Raw genomic sequence first — 22,185 nt, 5'->3', positions numbered from 1 at the left:
AAGGTGTGGCATCTGGTTGGAGTTTCAATATGTAGGATCCACTCCCAGGGTTTTGGTGAGATTGAGAAGGGTAAGGTAACCTCCTGGCAAAAGGGGCTGGTATGCCCCAGGGGTTGGTTTGGCACAGCAGGATTAAAACGAAGTCAACCAAGGCTAGAGTCTGGTGTTCTTTAGTCATTCACCTCACCCTCCAGGAGGCCACCGAATGGCTTTATCTGGACAGGGACAGATCCAGGGACACAACTGGGATAACCGGTATTCCTGGTAAGCCTGTCACTGGGGCATTTGGAGGTTAGGTGGGGAAGGGACGCGCGCGTGGGGGCGGGGTGAGAGGGTACAGAGGGAGAAGGAATGATGGTGAAGGGCTTGCTGGGGCTGCAGCATCCTCATTCTGTCTCCAGGACGGATTTGGAAGCCCCAGTTTGGGGATACGGGTAGGTCTGTAACTCGCTGCGGGACTTCACCTTTGCAAGCCTCCGTTTGCTCCTCTCAAGAGGGATGGACTCTGATCTTTGCACCCCCTTCCTGCCCTTTGATTCTGGTTCTTTGAGGGAAGCCCTGCTATGCAGTCCGGGGAAGGAAAGGCATTCTCTGCCGCAGGCGGGCCGGAATGGGAAGGCCAGGAAAGCGGCCTCTGTGGCATGAATTATATTTATTTAGATACCTGTATTAAAAATTATTTTCGTTAAAAAAGGAATCCCCACCCACCAAGCTCGGGCTGGAGCTTTGCACTGCGACCGTCCAGCGGCCGCCCTTTCCCTGAACGGCGGGGTAGCCGGTGCGCAGCGCTTTCTTCCAGCACCTGACGCTTGGTTTCGCGCAGAATCTCCCTACGCCGCCCCGCCGGCTCCACGCGCTTTTCTCCTTTTCCCAGCCCCACGGCCGCCCCCCGAGGTTGCCCTCGCGGCTTCCCGGAGAGCAGGAAAACCCGGGGAGTGGAACGGGTCGAGGCGAAGGTCCCCGCAAGCCGCGCAGGGTGTCTGCGGCCGGTTGGACGCTTGGGCCCGGGGTGGGCGACTCCTCCCGGCAAGGGCGCGGGGACGCCCCGGCGCGCAGGGTTGACGGGAGCTCGTTTCGCGCCGCGGGGACGCCCGGGCGGCCCTGAAGGGGACGGGGCGGCCCCAGTCGGAGGTCGCAGGGAGCTCCGCCCCCGACTCGGTATAAGAGCTGGGCCCGGCCCACGGCGGCGGCGGCGGCAGCGGCGGCGGCGGCGGCGGAGGAGAGAGCTGGCTCAGGGCGTCCGCTAGGCTCGGACGACCTGCTGAGCCTCCCGACCCGCTTCCATAAGGCTTTGCCTTTCCAACTTCAGCTACAGTGTTAGCTAAGTTTGGAAAGAAGGAAAAAAGAAAATCCCCGGGCCCCTTTTCTTTTGTTCTTTGCCAAAGTCGTCGTTGTAGTCTTTTTGCCCAAGGCTGTTGTGTTTTTAGAGGTGCTATCTCCAGTTCCTTGCACTCCTGTTAACAAGCACCTCAGCGAGAGCAGCAGCAGCGATAGCAGCCGCAGAAGAGCCAGCGGGGTCGCCTAGTGTCATGACCAGGGCGGGAGATCACGACCGCCAGAGAGGATGCTGTGGTGAGTGGCGTTGACTGAATGCATATGGTGGAAACCCAGGTGGGGTTTGGAGACAAGCAACTCTACACGGGTTCTGGAGGAATGTGGCTCTGCTGTGAACCATAGCTTTGTAAAAAGATCCTTTGATTCATATTTGGTGGACGTTAAGGAAGAAAGGAAATTCAGGGTGTGGGAAAAGGGGTTTGCACACAGGCACGGATGGAGTAGATTGGGCAGTTTGGATTGCTTTGTGTGAAAAAGAAACAAAACAAACAAACAAAAAAAACCCAAAAAAGAATGTTGAAACAAGAGTTTCTTCACTGTATGTGAAATGTGAAGTTGGGCAGTTACTGACTAGGTCAATAACTGAATTTAGTGAATGGTATTAAGTGAACGAAATACATCGGTTCATAGGTAACTTGATAAAATGTACGTGGTTTGTCCTGCAAAGTAGTTTTTAATAATCATGTTCTAATAAGATCAAATGGATAAGCATTCTGCCCTCAGCTCATTAAGTGACTACCATCGCTTTTTCTCTCCCCGCCTGTGTCTTTGCAGGATCCTTGGCCGACTACCTGACCTCTGCAAAATTCCTTCTCTACCTTGGTCATTCTCTCTCTACTTGGGTAAGTGAGAATGCATAGTCTTACAACACAGTTGCGCAATTTTTTATTTCCTTTCGTTCCAGCCAGTTGTATTAAGCCAACTTCCACTTTTGTCAAGCAGTTAAAGAAATAAATCATCCAAGTACACATGCTTTAATGAAAACGTTATTTACATCGAAGATCTTTCCCCATGGGTGTTAGTTAATGCAACTTAATTATCAGATCATCGTAGTTTATGTAGATAGACAACTATCCAGACAAGATTAACAAGGAAAGGAATATTTGCCTTGTTTTTAAATTGTATGTTGCATTAGTAGCTTTAGTAAATAGACATATCTGCTACAAAAGATGGATGGATGTCTCATATACCTTCTCTTCTTCATATTTTAAAATATTTTGTTTTCTTTTTTTGTTAAAATTTAGTTCCAGCGTGCAGGACCATGAGAATACAATAGAATGGTAGAGTGACTGACTTAGGCTAATAATAACATTCTAAGATTAATTGAAACATAAATGACCCCCAGAACAAATATCTGAGTGACAAAAATTCTGGTCTTTAAAAATGTTATCTATAGTTAGATAAAGTTTGGGGCAATGGAGGCTATCTTAAAATTAATCATCCAGTGAATATCAGCAATGGATTTACAGTTTTCCCTCTGACTTTCTGGGTTGTCCTGGAAAAGACCTAGTGTTTCTGTAGATCTGGGCTCCTAAAACTCTCTCCCAAAAATAATAAACTAGAAGGGTGCTAGATATATGTTTAATGATGCTTAGAATCTTTAACATTAAACAATTATTGTTTAAAAGCAATAAATCTGGCTATATTCTGTCCATGGCTCATATGTATTTAAAAAGAATGGAAACAGTTTTGAGAGTAAATTTTTTGAATGTTATTTTCCTTTTAAATTGGAAACTTTTATTGGATCATCCTTAAGACATGGATGGAAACCACTGGAAGAGGAAATCTATACCCAATGCCTTTGAGAAGTTGTTAAGCTACATTATTGGCTCTCTAAGAAATAGCAGTTTATAGATGACATTTTAGAAAAGCAAGCTCCTATCTTACCAGAGGCTTACACAGGGATGACTCTGCAAATACATGTAAACAAAGTGGAATTGGTGTGAGTTTGTTTTCATTCCAACAGCTGATGATGCTAAGTAGAAACCTAGTGAAACAACCCTTAATAAATCAAAAGCAATTGTTTGTTCCCCCAGTTTAATTCAGTAAATATTAAGTATTAATAACAGGTGATGGAAATAGTACCTGAAATTCTCAGCCTGTGGTCTGGCCTTGCTCTTAGAGGAAGAAGATGCCTCTCTTCCAAATTCTGATTATGGTTTATGTGACCTTTGGTTAATAGGTTAGGAGGTCATATTTGCCAGAAAACCAGTGGCACCGTGGTTGTTCCAGGAGGATATTTTGTCATGTTCATTAAAAGTCCCACAAAAAAGGTGACACATGCTTATCCCAACTTTACAGTAAGTCAAGCAAAGGAGGTTCTCATGAGAAAGTTGGATTAAACAAACAGCAGCAACTACAATCATATAAGGTTTAGTGGATTTTTACTCCTTTCCACTGCAAAGGAGTGCAAAAGAGGAATGTCTCTAATACTGGGTAATTATACTTTTTATGTTTTTTCTCTTGTGTGGCACTCTGCCTGATTTTATTACAACAAAACATTTATGTTTCTGTATTATGTGTGTGTGTATATGTATTATAAATATATGCATTTCCCGTCCCACCCTGCCAAATCATGATTTCTTATGCACTGAACATGGGGACATTAGAGTAGAAGGTTGCCTCGGGTTAGTTTTGTGTGGGGTTGAATGCCTTTTATTTCTGACTTCATTTCTATCTGCCAATGGATCAATGCATTTTACTCTATATTATCAAAATACAAGGTAGTGTAAGAAGTGGATCATGGCTAGGTGCAATGGCTCATGCCTGTAATCCTAGCAGTTTGGGAGGCTGAGGCAGGAGGATTCCTTGAGCCCAGGAGTCTGAGACCAGCCTGGGCAACATAGGGAGACTCTGTCTCTGCAAAAAAAATTTAAAAATTAGCCAGGTGTCATGAGGCACACCTGTAGTCCCAGCTACTGAGAGGCTGAGGTGGAAGAATTGCTTGAACCCAGGAGTTTGAAGCTGCAGTGAGCTGTGATCACACCACTACACTCCAGCCTGGACAACAGAATAAGACCCTGTCTCAAAAAAAAAAAAAAAGGATACTATTGTCAAGGAGCTTATAATACAATTTAGTATGGGCTTTAAAAAATATCTAATAGATATCTAATAACAAAAAGGTGACAGTGTAAGACAGTGAAAAAAAGGGGCCAGTTGCTTATATCTGATAATGTGATCTTACAAACTCTCTCCATTTAAACCCCAATATGTCTGCATTTCTCCAGCCCTCATTTCCAAGAGGCTCACTTGGCTCATGGAGGCCTTTGTCGCCACCAGCTGCATCCTACTTTATATTTCCTCATAGCAGCACGTGCCCTGTGCTAGATTTGCTTTTGGTCTGTGCTCACTGGAATGTGAGCTGCATGAAAACATGGACTGTGATTTTTGTGCGCTGCTGAAGCTCTAGTGCCTGCAAATGTCTGGTACATAGTAGCCACTTAGTAGGTATTTATTAAGTGGATTGAGGACCATGATCATTCATTGACAGTTATTAGGTTTGCCTTCAGCTCTCAGTCCAGTGGGGGTACATGGACACATAAATAGATCATCCAAGTTTAGTGAGAATTGGTGGGAAGGCAAGAAATGGAAATAAGGAAGGATGGGCACTTGGTCAATATTTACGTAGACTTTACCCAAATATTAGGCTTTTTGTGAACATAGAATCTGTTGCTTCTTAAAGCCTAAACCCGTTGGAAATTGGGGTAATGTGAGCAATTTCTTTCTTTCCATCAAAGAGGTGGTATGACATACAAGAATAAGCAAGATTCAAAACTTTAATAGCATTTGTCTTGATGGCTTGCTTTAGAGGACTCTAAGACAATTAAAAAATACAATAAGAGTAAGAAAAAAAGAAAGAAACAACAGTATTAGAAAAGTGTTTCTTAACCTGTGTGTTAAGAAAGAGAAAACTCGCTGACAGAGGCAACCTATCATTTGGGACATGTGTGTGTTTTTGTCTTTTCCTTGGAAGCTATTCAGAAGAATGGAGATTAGAATAAAGTATCTCCCCTCTCCCTATCCCATTTTATTCTAATCAAATCTAAATTTGCTTTTCAGGTTAAAGATTAAGTAACAGCTCCACGCCCCTGCTGTTGAGACAACTCAAAATTACTCCAGACGTTGCCAAATGATCCCCGGGGAGGTGGGGTGGGGGTAGAGAAGCAAAGTTATCTCTAGTTGAGAACTACTGGTCTACACAAAGTTTTTTGTAAATGAATGCTAACATGCATCAATTTAAGTTTCGAAAGTATAAAATTATTATCTTGGCTTCATTAAATTTTTAAAATCATTTGACATACCAGGATAGTATTTGCTTCTAATACATGGATTTTTTTCATGAAGATGTTAACAGACTTTGGGAAGAACTAGGAGTAGAAGTATTTCTGTAGGGTCAAATCTATGAGGCCTGGAATTTGGTTTCCTATAGGGATTCCCAGAGATAAGTTATGATGGAACATGGTTGTCCTCCTTAATGTTAATTTCAGAAGTCAGGGATGGAGCCTAAAATCTCATAATAAGGTCCACTGTAGATTTTTTAAGACATTAATTTGCCTAATTCACTTAAAAGTTTCTGTTAAATCACATTTCACGGTAATGAACTCCAAAATTCCCTATATTCTCCGGAGTTTGTGTGAAGAAATAAGTAGCTTTTTCCCCCTTTCAAAACTCATCTGTATTAAAATGTTAACGTAACTACTTACTTAGGCATTTAAGTTTATTTCTGACATCACTGTTTATGCAGTGCCAGAATTTGCTGTTACTACTCTCCTCTTTCCGATCACTCTGCTGTTTTATGACTTTCGAATTATGACTTTATGAAATCTCATAGGTTTTAGGATATTAGACATGAAAGAAACCTTGGAGATCATATAGTCCATTCCCATCATTTTACAAATTGGAAAACTGGCTTTTTCTTGATGCTCAAGGTATACTAATGTTTGTGAACTGTACTGTAATTGATTTCTGGTTCAATAGTAAACTACTTTATGTCTCTGCAATCAAGATAGGCAAATTCCAGGCCCCAGGAGAAACCTGACACACAGGAGAACACGTTTTTGTCTCAAAAAGCCATCTTGGGTCTGGAAACTGCATTTTGTTTCTAGAATGACAAAGAGAATGTGCGGTTCATTAATATCATGCCTTTTCAAGTTTACTTAATAATTGGGCAAGAATATTTTCCATTGTGCTGGGATGAACGTTTTAACATCTGAGCAGTATTCAATCTAAGAGTAATTACTGACTTTGAAAGTCTCATAATGTAGCCAGGAAGTGCCCTTTTGATAAGGAAGCAACTTCCTGAGTACAATAGACTAGAAACGAAAAATATTCCATCAAAACATTTTCTCTTTTCATTTAAGGGAGATCGGATGTGGCACTTTGCGGTGTCTGTGTTTCTGGTAGAGCTCTATGGAAACAGCCTCCTTTTGACAGCAGTCTACGGGCTGGTGGTGGCAGGGTCTGTTCTGGTCCTGGGGGCCATCATCGGTGACTGGGTGGACAAGAATGCTAGACTTAAAGGTGAGTGTTGTTGTATAATTAAGCCCTTATATTCGTGGGACCAATGCCTGAGCTACCTCTGTAGCAAAGGAAACAACAAACTAGGAGAGAAACAACCAGGGAATGTCTGCATGCCACACTTGAGGGAGGAGGGCTTAGATGGCACCACCTCTGAATGGAGGGTCCCATGGCTCCCACACAAAGTTGGGATGCCTGGTCATTGACCTAATAGATTTTTTTGTATCTTTGGCTGTTCATAAATTTCATATGTTAATTATTAACCTTGTAGCACTTCTCTGAGAACCATGTTAAACATTAAAAGTTTGCTTAACTCAGGCTTCCTAACTGTAACTTGTACTGAAGTCCCTTTAGTGTGATGTTCCTGGGACAGCTTTAACATCTGTTCTTTGGTTACTATGTTTCATGTAAGAGTATGTATAAGGGAATTGAAAACTAAGAATAGTTTCAAGGCAGAATAGTTGAGCCTGGATCACAAAGAGCTGAATTATAAATTTTGTAGGGAAAAAGAAGAAATAATAATATATTGATATTTATTCTAAGCATTAGTACTGAAATCATGTCATTTTATACAGGAAAGAAAGCAATTGAGCAATTAAATTTTCCAGTATATAAGGGAAATATGGATAATCATTCAGGGTAAATTTTCTTGAATTGCTCAGTTGATAATGCCAAGACCTGACCATGCCTGACTTAGATGTTGGCAAGAGACTGAGGTTTCATTCTTTCAGTGCGAGATGACTGCTTCTGGACAGAGAGCAACAGGCTTATCAAATTCTAGGACTTGATGCTACTAGGAAAATGGTCAAGGTGAACATATTTCTGTTTTTAGAATGAATAGACCAGAACACATATAGAAAAAAGTTATGTAATCTAGAAAAAAATTTACTTCTTTGTATCATTATACATAGGAACACAGGAATATTATACATAGAAACTTTTAATCTAATGATTGTTGAGCACTGCAATCATAGATTAGGAAAGAATATTGAATTGGATGAAGAAAAGTGTGGTAGGATAACAATTTCCCACTTATCCTTTATAATCAACTCATACATTACTCTTTATGAAAAATGTTTCCTGATACCTCTGGGCTGAGTTTACCATTTCTTCCTCTGTGTTCCCATAAGGCTTTGTTACCACCTCTGCTCTTCACACAGATATAATGATCTGTTCACATATCTTTTCTTCTTCTGGTCTGTAGGGTTCCAAAAGCTAAGAACCTTATTTAGTTGACATCTGATCCTTATCCAGTGAACGAATGCATGAGTGAATGAATGAGTTATATGTTGGGATTTTATATCAGACTGCTTTCAGAAAGCAGTTTATTTTTTCTTGGGTCTTTGATATGACCTTCCAAGCAAGGATGAACTATATTATCCTTGAAGACAAGAGCTGTAATTATCTCTTATATATAGAACTTCATGTTTTCCAAACTGCTTTCATAAGTGTTTTATTTGAGCATCATTATGACCCTATAAAGTAAGGAAGACAGGTATTACCATTCTCACCTTCTAGACGCAGGCATAAGAGATGTTAGGTATCTTGCCCTAGATCATCTACCTACTGAGTGGCAGAGAAAAGGCTACCGGGTGTGTTTATCTGTCCTTACTCCAGCGCTTTATCTATATGGGTGCCTCATGTTAAGAGAATTGCCATCTGTGGTGGAAGGGGTAGCTTAGAATTTCATAGCAATGGCAAATAGCATTAGTATGCAAAGAAATACACTGCTGCTTTATTCTTGGCAAATTTTTGTGTGTCTTTTCTATTTAGGTATACCATATTATCAGATTCAGCCTGTCATGTAGGAGGTTGTAGATTTCATAACTTCCTCTTTAACCTCGTACATGTTATTGTTTTACCTTAAGCAACAAAGAGCTGAAATGTGGATCATGTCTATATCATACTACAGCTCTGTTTATGTTAAACTTTCAAGAAGATAAACTAAATGAAAATGTAGTCATTATGATAGACTTCAATGAACAGAGAAACTTGTGGTACTTCATCATTTTGGTTGCATATTTACTGGTCTGGTGTGATCCTCTGGGTTGTATTGGGAGTAGTTGAGGCAGGACTGACTTCAGAAAGGTTTTCTTTTTATGTGGTAATAATTAGGTCTGTGTATTAATGTATTATAGTAGAACAATTATGTGTGGATAAGAACAGTCTCACTGAGACATTTTGATGTAATGTACACTTTGTCTCTTCCTCTGCACAGTGGCCCAGACCTCGCTGGTGGTACAGAATGTTTCAGTCATCCTGTGTGGAATCATCCTGATGATGGTTTTCTTACATAAACATGAGCTTCTGACCATGTACCATGGATGGGTTCTCGTAAGTTCTCAATGAGATTCTTGATGGCAGAAAATTGAATATCTGGTAGTGGTAAAGGATGAAAATGCTTTGAAGCTATTTTTTTTTTTGCCAATGTGACCTTTTAATATTGATTTCTGTGTCTACTGTAATATCCCCTATAGTTTGTTTTGTTGTTGTTTTGCCCACAACAGGCACTCATTAAGTATTGTTTGAATTTAAATTTTGTCCTATTGGTTTTTAATGGCATTTCTAAGAGTTTACTATAGAATTCAGTTGTTTGTTTTCAGCTTTTTAGTGACCTATACTTTGTTTGTGCTATTTAATAAATGTTATCCATATCTATATTAGTCAGTTGTAATTGTGTTCCTCCAATAATAATTGTTACTTCTGTTTGGGAATGTCAACCAGATAACTTTTCATGTTGTGATTTCATAAGAGCTTGATGGAAAAGAGGAGAGGGATGGGGTGTGGTATAAACCATGCATTTGGTGTCATATTGAATCTTCTTGTGTATATGTGGATTGATATTATAGAGTTGCAAAGCCAGGTAGGACTTTAGAAATCTTTGAGCCTATTCCCTTCATTTTATTGAAAAAATTAAGACAAAGTGACGTTAGTTGATTGCCCATTATCATGCAACTAGAAGGTGTCAGAACTCTGACTTAAATACAGGTGTTTTCAATTCCCCTTCAACATTCTTTTCAAAGGAAATATTTGTGGGAGAAATGTTCAAAACCACCACTGTGTTAAAATTTTATAACTGTATTCACCTGACTATTATAATTTTTGTATTATGTGTACTACAGATGATCTAGATGATACAGATTAGGACATTATGCCCCTTAACTACTGGTATTCATTCAGTTTCATATATATAACGTAAAATGATTTCTTATAAATGAAATTAAAATACTTTTTTATCATTCCACCAAAGACTATTTTAAACTGCCTTGTTTAGTGACATATGTACAGTGTGGTAAACTGACATTATAACTCATTTTTTTGTTGTCATTCTTTAGACTTCCTGCTATATCCTGATCATCACTATTGCAAATATTGCAAATTTGGCCAGTACTGCTACTGCAATCACAATCCAAAGGGATTGGATTGTTGTTGTTGCAGGAGAAGACAGAAGCAAACTAGCAAGTAATTTGGTTTTCTCTTTCAATGAAATGGGCATGTTAGGATTCACTTTAAATCGGTGGTGATAAATGAGGCTGTAAGCCTTTTATTTTTGTTCTGGGTATTTTTTAAGAATGATAAATTGAAAGCATACTTTTTTTCTTACCTTGTTGTCAGTTTTAGTGCTGATTTATCTCACTGTTACAAAGTTAACTTATAGGATAGCTAACTTCTCTTTTATCCTACGCAAACTTGGCAAATGGAATAACTTTTTCTTTCCTTTTTTTTTTTTTTAAATTCAATCAACTTTCTAAATGTTAATACTTAGAACAGTGCAAATCTGACATGAGATTTTACTGGTCATACCTATGAATGTTATTACTGGTGCTTATCAATCATGGATGTTATTTTTCTCTAAATCAAATGGAAACAACTTAATTGTAGGAGAGACTCTAGAAGTTAATTTCTTCCATCTTAAAGTTATAATCTATAATTTTATTACATTATGTACAATGTAATATAATTGCTGTTACAAATACCAAAGAAATAGAGGACAGAATATAGTTTTTAAGAAGCTTACCATCTTAGTTGTTCATTGGGAATATAAACAAGTGGTCAAAGAACGTCTGAAGAATGCTTACAAAGCAACATGTCCTATTCTGTCAATATTACTTAGGCTCAGAATAACCTCCCTCACTCATTATTGCCCGCCGTCCCCTCATATGACACACAGACACAATTTGGATTGATAATTACACAGGGGAAAGGAGGAAGGGTACACCTCCCTACCTGTCAGATCAGCTGAGTCAACTCTGCTGATCACTGAGATAATGGGTATAACAAATACGTTGCCCAACTATCCTGACAGACAAGTAAACCATTCTTGATGACTTAAATGGCGTATCCCAGGATACAGAAGGCAAGATTATGTGCTGGGGTTAGCAAGCAGCTTTGTTTGGACCATTTGGTTAAAAAAAAAAGTTAGAAAGGAGGGGTGAGTGAAGGAGAACAAAGTCTGTGGAAGGTCTAGAAGAAGAATTTGCCTGAATCACCACTTTGTGGTTGCAGTATTATTATTGGGTTAGAAATTCCACAGTGATTGATTTAAAGGATGGTGTGTATGTAAGATGAATTTAGCATGTGTTAATCTGTATCACAGGAAATTCTCTCTGGAGCTAAAATCATGATTCTCATTTACTTTTCTTCCTGTGATCATTTATAATGAGGGATAATTTCATGTCTTTTTTGTCACATTGAACTAGATGATAAGGCTTTGTCTTTTTTTGTTTACTTTCTGTTTTTAACACACTACTTAAAGCATGTAAAATATATCCATGTTTTAAAATTCAGAGGGTACAAAAGGATATATTTTGACAATAGATCACATATATATTTGTTGGAATATACTTAGAGAAGAAAGTTGACTTTTACAATGATTATTCTGTTATTTGTGCAGCAGCTATAGATAAAATGAAAATAAAATAAAATTATTTTCTTTCACTTAACTAATTTTAACTAACTCGTTTGACTCTGCAAAGTTGAAATATGAAAAAGAAAGTTAACCAGAATCTTTAACTTGTCCTAATATATATATACACACATATATATACACATACATATATATATACATGTATATGTATATACATACATATATATATACGCACATATAAATATAACTACAAACATGCCGCATAACTCTGTGGGATTTTTCTATGAAGTGATGTCCAAGAATAACAACAAAAATATGACTGGTCGTTTCTCAGCTGTCTTTATATTATGAATTATTGCAGAGTGGAAGAATCTAGGCTATTCAGTCTTTTTCTAACTTTCTGATGTTTTTCAAGTAGGAAAGGAAGTGAGATGTTTGTTGAACTCTTGTCCACTCTACATTAGCTTTTAGTAAGTGGTGCTCTTTCACATCCAGCCAGCAGTGTGGGCTGGTGGACTAGTGAAGGAAAACTTTCTGCATGTTTCAAAACAGGAAACAGAAACTTCTTTAGTTCTGAAGGTCAGAAAGTATCTAATTGTGGATTTTTTGTGCCATTTCTGCTGTTGCAGAGTTAAAGGAGAACAGAGAAAAAAGGAGGAGGATAAAGGAAAAATGGGACAAAGAAGGGGGAAAGTACATCTAGAAGGGACTCCACCTGCTGCCTTGGGTTCCTATGAGGTTGTGTCTCTTGTACACAGACCCACCTACTCCAGGCAGGAAGGATTTGTGTTTATGCGCCTGATTTTTGAGGTTGTGGCAAAGAAACCCAGGTAGGGGCCTAGGCCAGGAAGGCTTCACCTGTTTGTGATATGTTTAGAGGGTGAAAGGGGAGGGGTATGCCCGTGAAAACTAAAAGTTGTGAGCTGGATGCTGATTGCTCCCATTTCCTCATCACAGTGTTTCTTAATTTTAGAGATTGTTTGAAAACTAGAAGCTGTATCACTGAGGGTAAAAGAAAAGGAGGAATTTTCCCTGCCAAGGTTAAAAAGTTGTAGAATTTCAGTGGCATCAGGCCAAAATACAGCAGTCATTATCCAGTTTAGAAAGTTCCAGAAAAGGTGTTATTTTTCTCATAAATACTGCTAACTAATCTGTTAACTAATTGAGGTACTTTCTAGGTGCTTGATTCAGTACAGTATTTTACGATAACATTTTCTTGTGCCACGTTTGAATCTTACTTCCTTTTCCCAGGCTTTTTAACTCCATCTATTGCTTTTTTTCGTCCTCCATTTCTTTTGAGGATCACTCTTTATTAGTATCTTCTGAGATTTTTCTTGCCCATCATTCTAGAAAATAATCTGCCAGTTAGCTTGATCAAGTATGACAGATACATTTTGTGTTTGTGTGGTATTGATTAAAAATCGATTTCATATATGAAGTAAACAAACCTGCTAGGAAATTTAAAAAATGTTTCTTCTATGGGATGTAATATACCCATTATAATAGAAGTAGTTATTTAATGTCATGTTCTGTGCCACAGCTGTAGCTGAGAGCAGTTAAATTGGAATCAAATCAACACATATTTGTGTGCTTATGTAAGACTAAATATAAATTGGTAAAGAGCGTATATTTGCATATTCATAAGACTGATTCTTTTCTAGCCTGCTACCAGTAAGATAAGTCTTTTTTTTTTTTTTTTTTGAGACGGAGTCTCGCTCTGTCACCCAGGCTGGAGTGCAGTGGCACAATCTCAACTCACTGCAAGCTCTGCCTCCCAGATTCATGCCATTCTCCTGCCTCAGCCTGCCGAGTAGCTGTGACTACAGGCGCCCTCCACCATGCCCGGCTAATTTTTTTGTATTTTTAGTAGAGACAGGGTTTCACTGTGTTAGCCAGGACGGTCTTGATCTCCTGACCTCGTGATCCACCCACCTCGGCCTCCCAAAATGCTGGGATTACAGGCGTGAGCCACCGCACCCAGCCTAAGTCTTTTTTTTTTTTTTTTAATTATTTTATCCATCCTGCATCAGAAAAATAAAAGCTGTTTTCTAATACAACATTTCTACTGACACCTACATATTATTAACTTTCTAAGTATAATATAAAAGATGGAAATCGGTGACATTGGGAAGCTCCGTGAGCTCTTAAAAACTGAAGTAGTGAAAGAGTAAGAAATAATTTTAACTAAAATAATTTGTTGTTGTCATTCTGGGACTTTAAGATTCAAATATATGTTTTCTTTAGTTACTTGCTTTTTGGATTCCAATTATTGAGTTATTTGGATAAATTCCACACTTCTCTGTTGGCATATGAGTTGGAAACTTATTAGTTAGTGGGAGGCAGATGGTAGTGAAACCTCTGCGATGGCTGTCAAGTGTAAGATCAATGAAGGCTGCCTTTGCCTCTCAAGTGAAAGGTGAAATATGTCAAAGTTCTCCTGTTATCATATATGCAATATATACTCATAGGGCTAATTGGAAAGCAATTGAGGACCAGGAAGAATTACAGAAGGAATAAAGACAATCTTCTGTTAATGTACTTCTTCGTCACGTATTGTTTTTCTGTTAAGGTGACCCAAATGATTGCTTAAGACTTGTCTCACTAATTTTCACTCTGTTCTGTGAGACAGGAAGTAAAAAAGTAGATCACTTTCTTCACTTTCTTTTTGTTCTAAAACTTTTGGTTTTATTTTATTTTAATTTTTTTTATACTGACACATAATTGTGCTTATTATGGAGTACATAGTGATGCTGTGATGAGATGAGATGGAGATACATCTCCATCATCTCAAACATGTATCATTTCTTTGTGTTGGACATTTTTTTAACTTCCTCTTTATTTATTTTGTCCTCCACTCTGACTCAGGAATACATTCCCGTAGTCAAACTCTAGACTTTGTTATCACCACTACATTCTCTCCTCCCATAATCTCAGTCTTAGGCATCCATATCTTGAGAAATCACCTTCTGTCTTTCCAGCAACTTCTTCATTACCACAGCCTCAACAATCCATGTGGTTGGCACCTACAAACCATTCATTCCACTGCCTTTTCACTGTCCATGACCTCTCTCTTGTCTCTTTCTTACCCAGCTTAAGATTCAAGGCCAGTCATGATTATATGATCATCTCTTAGCGTATACCCTCAGCTCAGTTGGCCCCCTCTCGTTTTGTCACTTTTGTTTGGTAAGACTGTGGTTAAATCCAACTCTCCACAGTAGGGCATGGCTGGAAAAAAATGCATGAACTTGCTCAGCATTCTCACTTGAGGTTCAGGGCCACAGAGTTGGTCCTTTCATGCTTCCAGATAATCACACTTTTTTCTCTGATTCTTTCCTTCTCCACTTTCCTAGAGTACCAGTCACAGTTGTTTCTCCTCTCTCATCACATGTTCAAGTCCTCCTCCCCCATCCTCACTTTCGTCAATGACCTGGCTTTGTATTTTGCTGAGAAAATGGAATAAATAAGAAGAAAGCTTCCATGTGATTCCACCATCACGTCTCTCTTCCTACCTGTACCTGAAGCCATATATGTGGCCTCTACTCTTGTTACTATTGATGAACTGTGTTCATGTCTAAGAACAACTCCTTCAGTTATGCGGTAGATTCAGATTACATCCCTTATCTACTGTATCATTCCAGGTAGCACATAATCCTGCTTTAATTTTGCTCCTCTTAAAAATCCCTATCTTTAGCACACTTCCTTCTCTGCTACTCTATTTCTTTGTTCTTCTTTTTGTCAAAACATATCCAAAAGACTTATCTATTTCCAATTCCATTTTTTGGGCAGTACCTTGCTTTCCATAAGGCCATGGGAAGCATTCACATTGTGCTCCAGGGTATGACTCACTGAAAATACAAATGGTGTCCCCTGGGGTTGGCACCAGTCTCTTAAATCAGCTTTATTCAGGCATTGCCCTTACTGTTCTCCTTTTTTTGAGGTCTCCAGAATCTCTCTTGTGACTAAGCTAGTGTTTCTTTTCAGTGCTTCTCGTTGCTGTGATGCTCTTTTTTTCAGTGAGTCCTCTGACTTCGCCTTATTTAGAACATTCCCCTGAGCACTCTCTGCCCTTTTGCTGCATTACTTTTCACCATAGTATTTAATAAACATCTGACATATGCATTGTTTGTGTGTGTACACACACACACACACACACACACACATGCTTGTTGATTTATTGTCTTTTCTTTCCTGTGAAAATATAAACTGTGAAGACAGGGAAGGATGTTACTTTTCTTCTTTATAGTGTTAAGAATTGTTGAGAGTAATGCCTAGCTTATAATAGGCATTTAAGATATATTTGTTGAAAAAAATGAATGTAGAGTCACTGCTGTATTCATTTTAAAAAGCTATTACACTGATCTATGCAATTCCAAGGGGATTATCATTTTTGAGGCAAATTTAGTGGGACTTGACCCAAACAACAAATATTTTTCCAACAGAATGTCTTTCTTACAAATGTACTTTTAGAAAACCACATTTTAGGAATCTATACTCTTGGTTTACAGCTTTGTATTGTGTAAATGGGCAATCTCTCTTTGATGGGTTTGCACACTTACCTGCCTCTTTCACCTGCCTCTCTAGATATGAATGCCACAATACGAAGGATTGACCAGTTAACCAACATCTTAGCCCCCATGGCTGTTGGCCAGATTATGACGTTTGGCTCCCCAGTCATCGGCTGTGGCTTTATTTCGGGATGGAACTTGGTATCCATGTGCGTGGAGTACGTTCTGCTCTGGAAGGTTTACCAGAAAACCCCAGCTCTAGCTGTGAAAGCTGCTCTTAAAGAAGAGGAAACTGAATTGAAACAGCTGAATTTACACAAAGGTAAACTGAACACAATGATCGCTCCTTTTGTTCTCATGTTTAGACCTTAAATGTTGGTGAAGATCAAAACTATTTTGAATTTGTATCAGGTTTTATTACCAGTGGGGGCCGGATGAGGTTAAATATATCACTTTGGTAGACGAGGCAAGAGCAGGCTTTTGAGGATCTAGGGAAAAACTCTGGGTTGAATCTGGTGGGGTTGGAATGGGTCCCCTAGCCTTCTTCCTTGATGTGAGCAGTAGTTATAGAGGTTCAATTACTTGAGAGATAGCTGGGCAAAGCTAAGTCATAGGACTGGGAAAAAATGTGGGGAAAAAAAGAGAATGAGAGAATCCCTTGGACTCTGTGAGGAGGGAGTTACGTGGTCATGTGTAGGGCAGTGGAAGGGAGTGAGGACACAAAGATGGGTATTTCACTGGAGAAGAGGATGCTGGGCTTCTGGGTAAATGGAATCTTTTACCCAGCTCTGCAGAGACCCAGAAAATAATATGCTGGGGGTTTTTTTGGTTTTTTTTTGTTTGTTTTTTTGAGATAGAGTCCTGCTCTGTCGCCCAGGCTGGAGTGCAGTGGCGCGATCTCGGCTCACTGCAAGCTCTGCCTCCTGGGTTCACACCATTCTCCTGCCTCAGCCTCCCAAGTAGCTGAGATTGCAGGCGCCCACCACCACACCCGGCTAATTTTTTGTATTTTTAGTAGAGACGGGGTTTCACCATGTTAGCCAGGATGGTCTCGATCTCCTGACCTCGTGATCTGCCCGCCTCGGCCTCCCAAAGTGCTGGGATTACAGGTGTGAGCCACCATGCCTGCCCAATATGCTATGTTTTCTTAGACAATTTTTATATTTTATCTGGTGAGTTTTCCTGCTGTTTACTTTGGTGGAAGTATAATTTCTAAGAGCAAGAGAGAGAGAAAAAAAAAAGAGGGATAGATCAACAGTATTTTGTTTATTTAATAAAAATGACACGATGATTATTCCTTGGCTGGAATTCTTAGATTATTAGTAAAAGAAAATACATATTATAATGTATAACCAAGGGTACCCATTGGGAAGGGGAATAGAAGGAAAAAAAGTACTATTAATAATTGGCTTTTATTTCTACATGTCCTCCCCAACAAAATAATGGTATCTTTTCTTAACAGATACTGAGCCAAAACCCCTGGAGGGAACTCATCTAATGGGTGTGAAAGACTCTAACATCCATGAGCTTGAACATGAGCAAGAGCCTACTTGTGCCTCCCAGATGGCTGAGCCCTTCCGTACCTTCCGAGATGGATGGGTCTCCTACTACAACCAGCCTGTGTTTCTGGCTGGCATGGGTCTTGCTTTCCTTTATATGACTGTCCTGGGCTTTGACTGCATCACCACAGGGTACGCCTACACTCAGGGACTGAGTGGTTCCATCCTCAGTATTTTGATGGGAGCATCAGCTATAACTGGAATAATGGGAACTGTAGCTTTTACTTGGCTACGTCGAAAATGTGGTTTGGTTCGGACAGGTCTGATCTCAGGATTGGCACAGCTTTCCTGTTTGATCTTGTGTGTGATCTCTGTATTCATGCCTGGAAGCCCCCTGGACTTGTCCGTTTCTCCTTTTGAAGATATCCGATCAAGGTTCATTCAAGGAGAGTCAATTACACCTACCAAGATACCTGAAACCATTATTACAACTGAAATATACATGTCTAATGGGTCTAATTCTGCTAATATTGTCCCGGAGACAAGTCCTGAATCTGTGCCCATAATCTCCGTCAGTCTGCTGTTTGCAGGCGTCATTGCTGCTAGAATCGGTAAGAAATCTCTTTTTATATATTAATGAACTAAACTGTCTTTTTGTAATGTAGGTTCAGAGAATCCATTAATAAGTGATCTGAAATGTTCCCTAAATGTTAATTTAAGCAAAATCCGCTATTATGAAATTTTTATTTTACATATATATATTTTATATTTATTTTGTTTTATATTTTATTTTATAGTTTGAAAACCTGTATTTGTTTACTTTATTATATACATAACACTTAAAACATGGTTCGGGCTTGAACATTTTTTCTAAATGAATATCTTAAATATTACTTTTTTTTTTTTTTTGAGACAGGGTCTTGCTCTGTTACCCAGGCTGGAGTGCAGTGATGCAGTCACAGCTCACTGCAGCCTCGACCTCCTGGGATCAAGCAGTCCTCCTGCCTCAGTCCCCCAAGTAGCTGGGACTACAGCTATGTGCCACCATACCCGGCTAATTTTTGTATGTTTTGTAGAGATGGGGTTTTGTCATGTTGCCGAAGGTGGTCTTGAATTACTGAGCTCAAGTGATTAATTTTTAAATGTAATTTAATTTATAAAAGATATTAGCTATATTAAGTATACTGCCATCTAGTAGAGTCTTGATATTGCAATAACCCTAACAAAAAAACTGTAGTTTAGAAAATATTCCCATAGGACAACACTAAATAGGTAATGTTTTTGGCTTTAAAAGAAGATGTGAAAGTAATAAAAAAAATCCTTCAAAGGTCTTCTCTAGCCAATATGTATTTATTATATAGTTTGCCACACAAATGGATTTTATAGCCCTGGAAGGAAACATAAAGACTTCTTACAAAGCAAAATTTAAGTAATAATTAATAGAGTACTGATGAATTATCTCTGAATTCACTCTTGAAATGAGTTTTTATCTTGCGATATAAAACAGTTCATTAGTTTATTGAAGATATTAATTTCCAGGCAAGACAGCTTTATTGTTTGGGCTTTAGAACTCTAGCAGTAATATAACAATGGTTTAAAGTTTCCTTACACTTTAACCATAACCATTTATTAGGTCATTTGAAACTTAAAAAATACTAGTACTTATACTATAATAGGATTTATTATGTCTCTGATTTCAAAGTTTTGTTTTTGTAGTATGAATAATCACAGAAAAACAGAACTAAGAAGTTTGTAGATCAGACTTCTTTTTGTCTGATGACTGTAAAAATCATTTATTGAGGCCACTAATAACCCGATATTTATTTATGAAAAATAATTCTTAAGGCAAGGCTATGGTATATTTAAGGTGACTTAAAGAGAGTCAGGCTAAAATGTATATTTTGCATATGTCAATAGATTTTTATCTGTAATTTGAAATGTATACCTGTAAACTAAAATCTAATCTTTAAAAAAATATTTTATTATAGGTCTTTGGTCCTTTGATTTAACTGTGACACAGTTGCTGCAAGAAAATGTAATTGAATCTGAAAGAGGCATTATAAATGGTGTACAGAACTCCATGAACTATCTTCTTGATCTTCTGCATTTCATCATGGTCATCCTGGCTCCAAATCCTGAAGCTTTTGGCTTGCTCGTATTGATTTCAGTCTCCTTTGTGGCAATGGGCCACATTATGTATTTCCGATTTGCCCAAAATAATCTGGGAAACAAGCTCTTTGCTTGCAGTCCTGATGCAAAAGAAGTTAGGAAGGAAAATCAAGCAAATACATCTGTTGTTTGAGACAGTTTAACTGTTGCTATGCTGTTACTAGATTATATAGAGCACATGTGCTTATTTTGTACTGCAGAATTCCAATAAATGGCTGGGTGTTTCGCTCTGTTTTTACCACAGCTGTGCCTTGAGGACTAAAAGCTATTTAGGAAACCTAAGTCAGCAGAAATTAACTGGTTAATTTCCCTTATGTTGAGGCATGGAAAAAAATTGGAAAAGAAAAACTCAGTTTAAATACGGAGACTATAATGATAACACTGAATTCCCCTATTTCTCATGAGTAGATACAATCTTACATAAAAGAGTGGTTAGTCACATGAATTCAGTTATCCTTTGGCAGATTCTTATCTGTACTAGAATTCAGATATGTCAGTTTTCTGCAAAACTCACTCTTGTTCAAGACTAGCTAATTTATTTTTTTGCATCTTATTTAGTTATTTTTAAAAACAAATTCTTCAAGTATGAAGACTAAATTTTGATAACTAATATTATCCTTATTGATCCTATTGATCTTAAGGTATTTACATGTATGTGGAAAAACAAAACACTTAACTAGAATTCTCTAATAAGGTTTATGGTTTAGCTTAAAGAGCACCTTTGTATTTTTATTATCAGATGGGGCAACATATTGTATTAAGCATATGTAGCACTTCACAGCATGGTTATCATGTAAGCTGCAGGTAGAAGCAAAGCTGTAAAGTAGATTTATCACACAATGACTGCATACAGACTTCAAATATGTCAGTAGTTTGGTCATAGAACCTAGAAGCCAAAAGCCATACAGAAGGGCAAGAATCCCAATTTAACTCATGTTATCATCATTAGTGATCTGTGTTGTAGAACATGAGGGTGTAAGCCTTCAGCCTGGCAAGTTACATGTAGAAAGCCCACACTTGTAAAGGTTTTGTTTTACAAATCACTTGATTTACTTTTAACACACTCAGGTAGAATATTTTTATTTTTACTGTTTTATACCCAGAAGTTACTTCTACATTGTTCTACAGCAAGAATATTCATAAAAGTATCCCCTTCAAATGCCTTTGAGAAGCATAGAAGAAAAAAAAGTTTGTATATATTTAAAAAAACTGTTTTAAAAGTCAGTTTGCAACATGTCTGTACCAAGATGGTACTTTGCCTTAACCGTTTATATGCACTTTCATGGAGACTGCAATACGTTGCTATGAGCACTTTCTTTATCCTTGGAGTTTAATCCTTTGCTTCATCTTTCTACAGTATGACATAATGATTTGCTATGTTGTAAAATCTTTGTAAAAAATTTCTATATAAAAATATTTTGAAAATCTTAATTTCTTTTTCCTGAATTCTGTTCCCCAATTATTTAACAAGGCTTTTGTTACAGAACATCTGTTTTGGGTAACTTGTTTTCCTCTCTAAAGGGCTACAGTGTCATGATTTTTAGTGTTATCTCCCTGTTCATATTTCTAGTTTATGGTGGACTGGATAAAAGTGTAGTAAACATGAGGCCCAGCACTCTTTCTTTGACTTTGAATATATCACACTAAGCACTTTTAAGTTCTCACTTCTATTTTTCCTTCTGTAAATTGGAAATCATAGTATAAAACAACCCTACCTACCTTTCAACTTTCCTGGTTGAATAAAATAAGAGAAGCCATGTGGAATTACTTAGTGAACTACAAGACAACGCAGCATTTTTACTGGCGGTTGGACCTTAGTAATGACAGGGAGCTGAGGATAGATGTCTGCTGCCTCTAGAGAGAGTAGAGCCACATTCTACGTAAAGGAAACATTTATTGGGGACTTGATCTAAACTTTGATCAGTCCTAGGGATGCAGACTGGACTCAGACATAGTTGATCAGAGCCTCCTTTCCTTTCTCCTAAAATTGAGAACTTGAGAGCATTTGGCATCGCCCTGCAACTACTGATCTGTTCATGATGTTTGTGCAAACTAGATGCCTCTGTTAGGTTTGGCTGCTGTCTTGAACTGGCTCTCTGCTCCCTCCCACAGGGGTCAAGGCTGGGATTGAAGATCTGTCCTGAATGTTTGCAGCTGTAACTGAAGGCCTATGACCTTGAAAAATGAACAGAACCACATTAGCAAGGGGAGGCCTCAGCTCTTCATATGGGCATTTTGCCATTCTGTCCATCTAGTGAGAGAGGCCCTGTGTAGGAAGAAGCAGCATGGAGTT

General features: G+C 38.5%; 1 protein-coding gene across 2 annotated transcripts; it reads left to right on the top strand.

The window, feature by feature from the left end:
* Positions 1 to 221: 221 nt before the first annotated feature.
* SLC40A1 (solute carrier family 40 member 1) lies at positions 222 to 21,323 on the top strand. 2 transcript variants are annotated; one of them, XM_054478790.2, is made up of 9 exons: positions 222 to 264; positions 1,428 to 1,572; positions 2,110 to 2,177; positions 6,696 to 6,855; positions 9,071 to 9,186; positions 10,188 to 10,314; positions 16,301 to 16,546; positions 17,687 to 18,334; positions 19,712 to 21,323. In XM_054478790.2, exons 2-9 carry the CDS (start codon positions 1,530 to 1,532, stop codon positions 20,023 to 20,025), a joined length of 1,722 nt encoding a protein of 573 aa, XP_054334765.1. In that variant the 5' UTR covers positions 222 to 264; positions 1,428 to 1,529; the 3' UTR covers positions 20,026 to 21,323. The 2 variants fall into 2 exon arrangements, with proteins under 2 accessions (XP_054334765.1, XP_054334764.1); XM_054478789.2 differs by lacking the exon at positions 222 to 264 and having other exon boundaries at positions 1,170 to 1,572.
* The last annotated feature ends 862 nt before the right edge of the window (positions 21,324 to 22,185 follow it).

Source organism: Pongo pygmaeus, chromosome 11 (genome assembly GCF_028885625.2).
Source record: "Pongo pygmaeus isolate AG05252 chromosome 11, NHGRI_mPonPyg2-v2.0_pri, whole genome shotgun sequence".
NCBI lineage: Eukaryota > Metazoa > Chordata > Mammalia > Primates > Hominidae > Pongo > Pongo pygmaeus.
The sequence above is the reverse complement of the archived record's forward strand: the minus strand, read 5'-3'. Positions and strand labels throughout refer to the sequence as shown.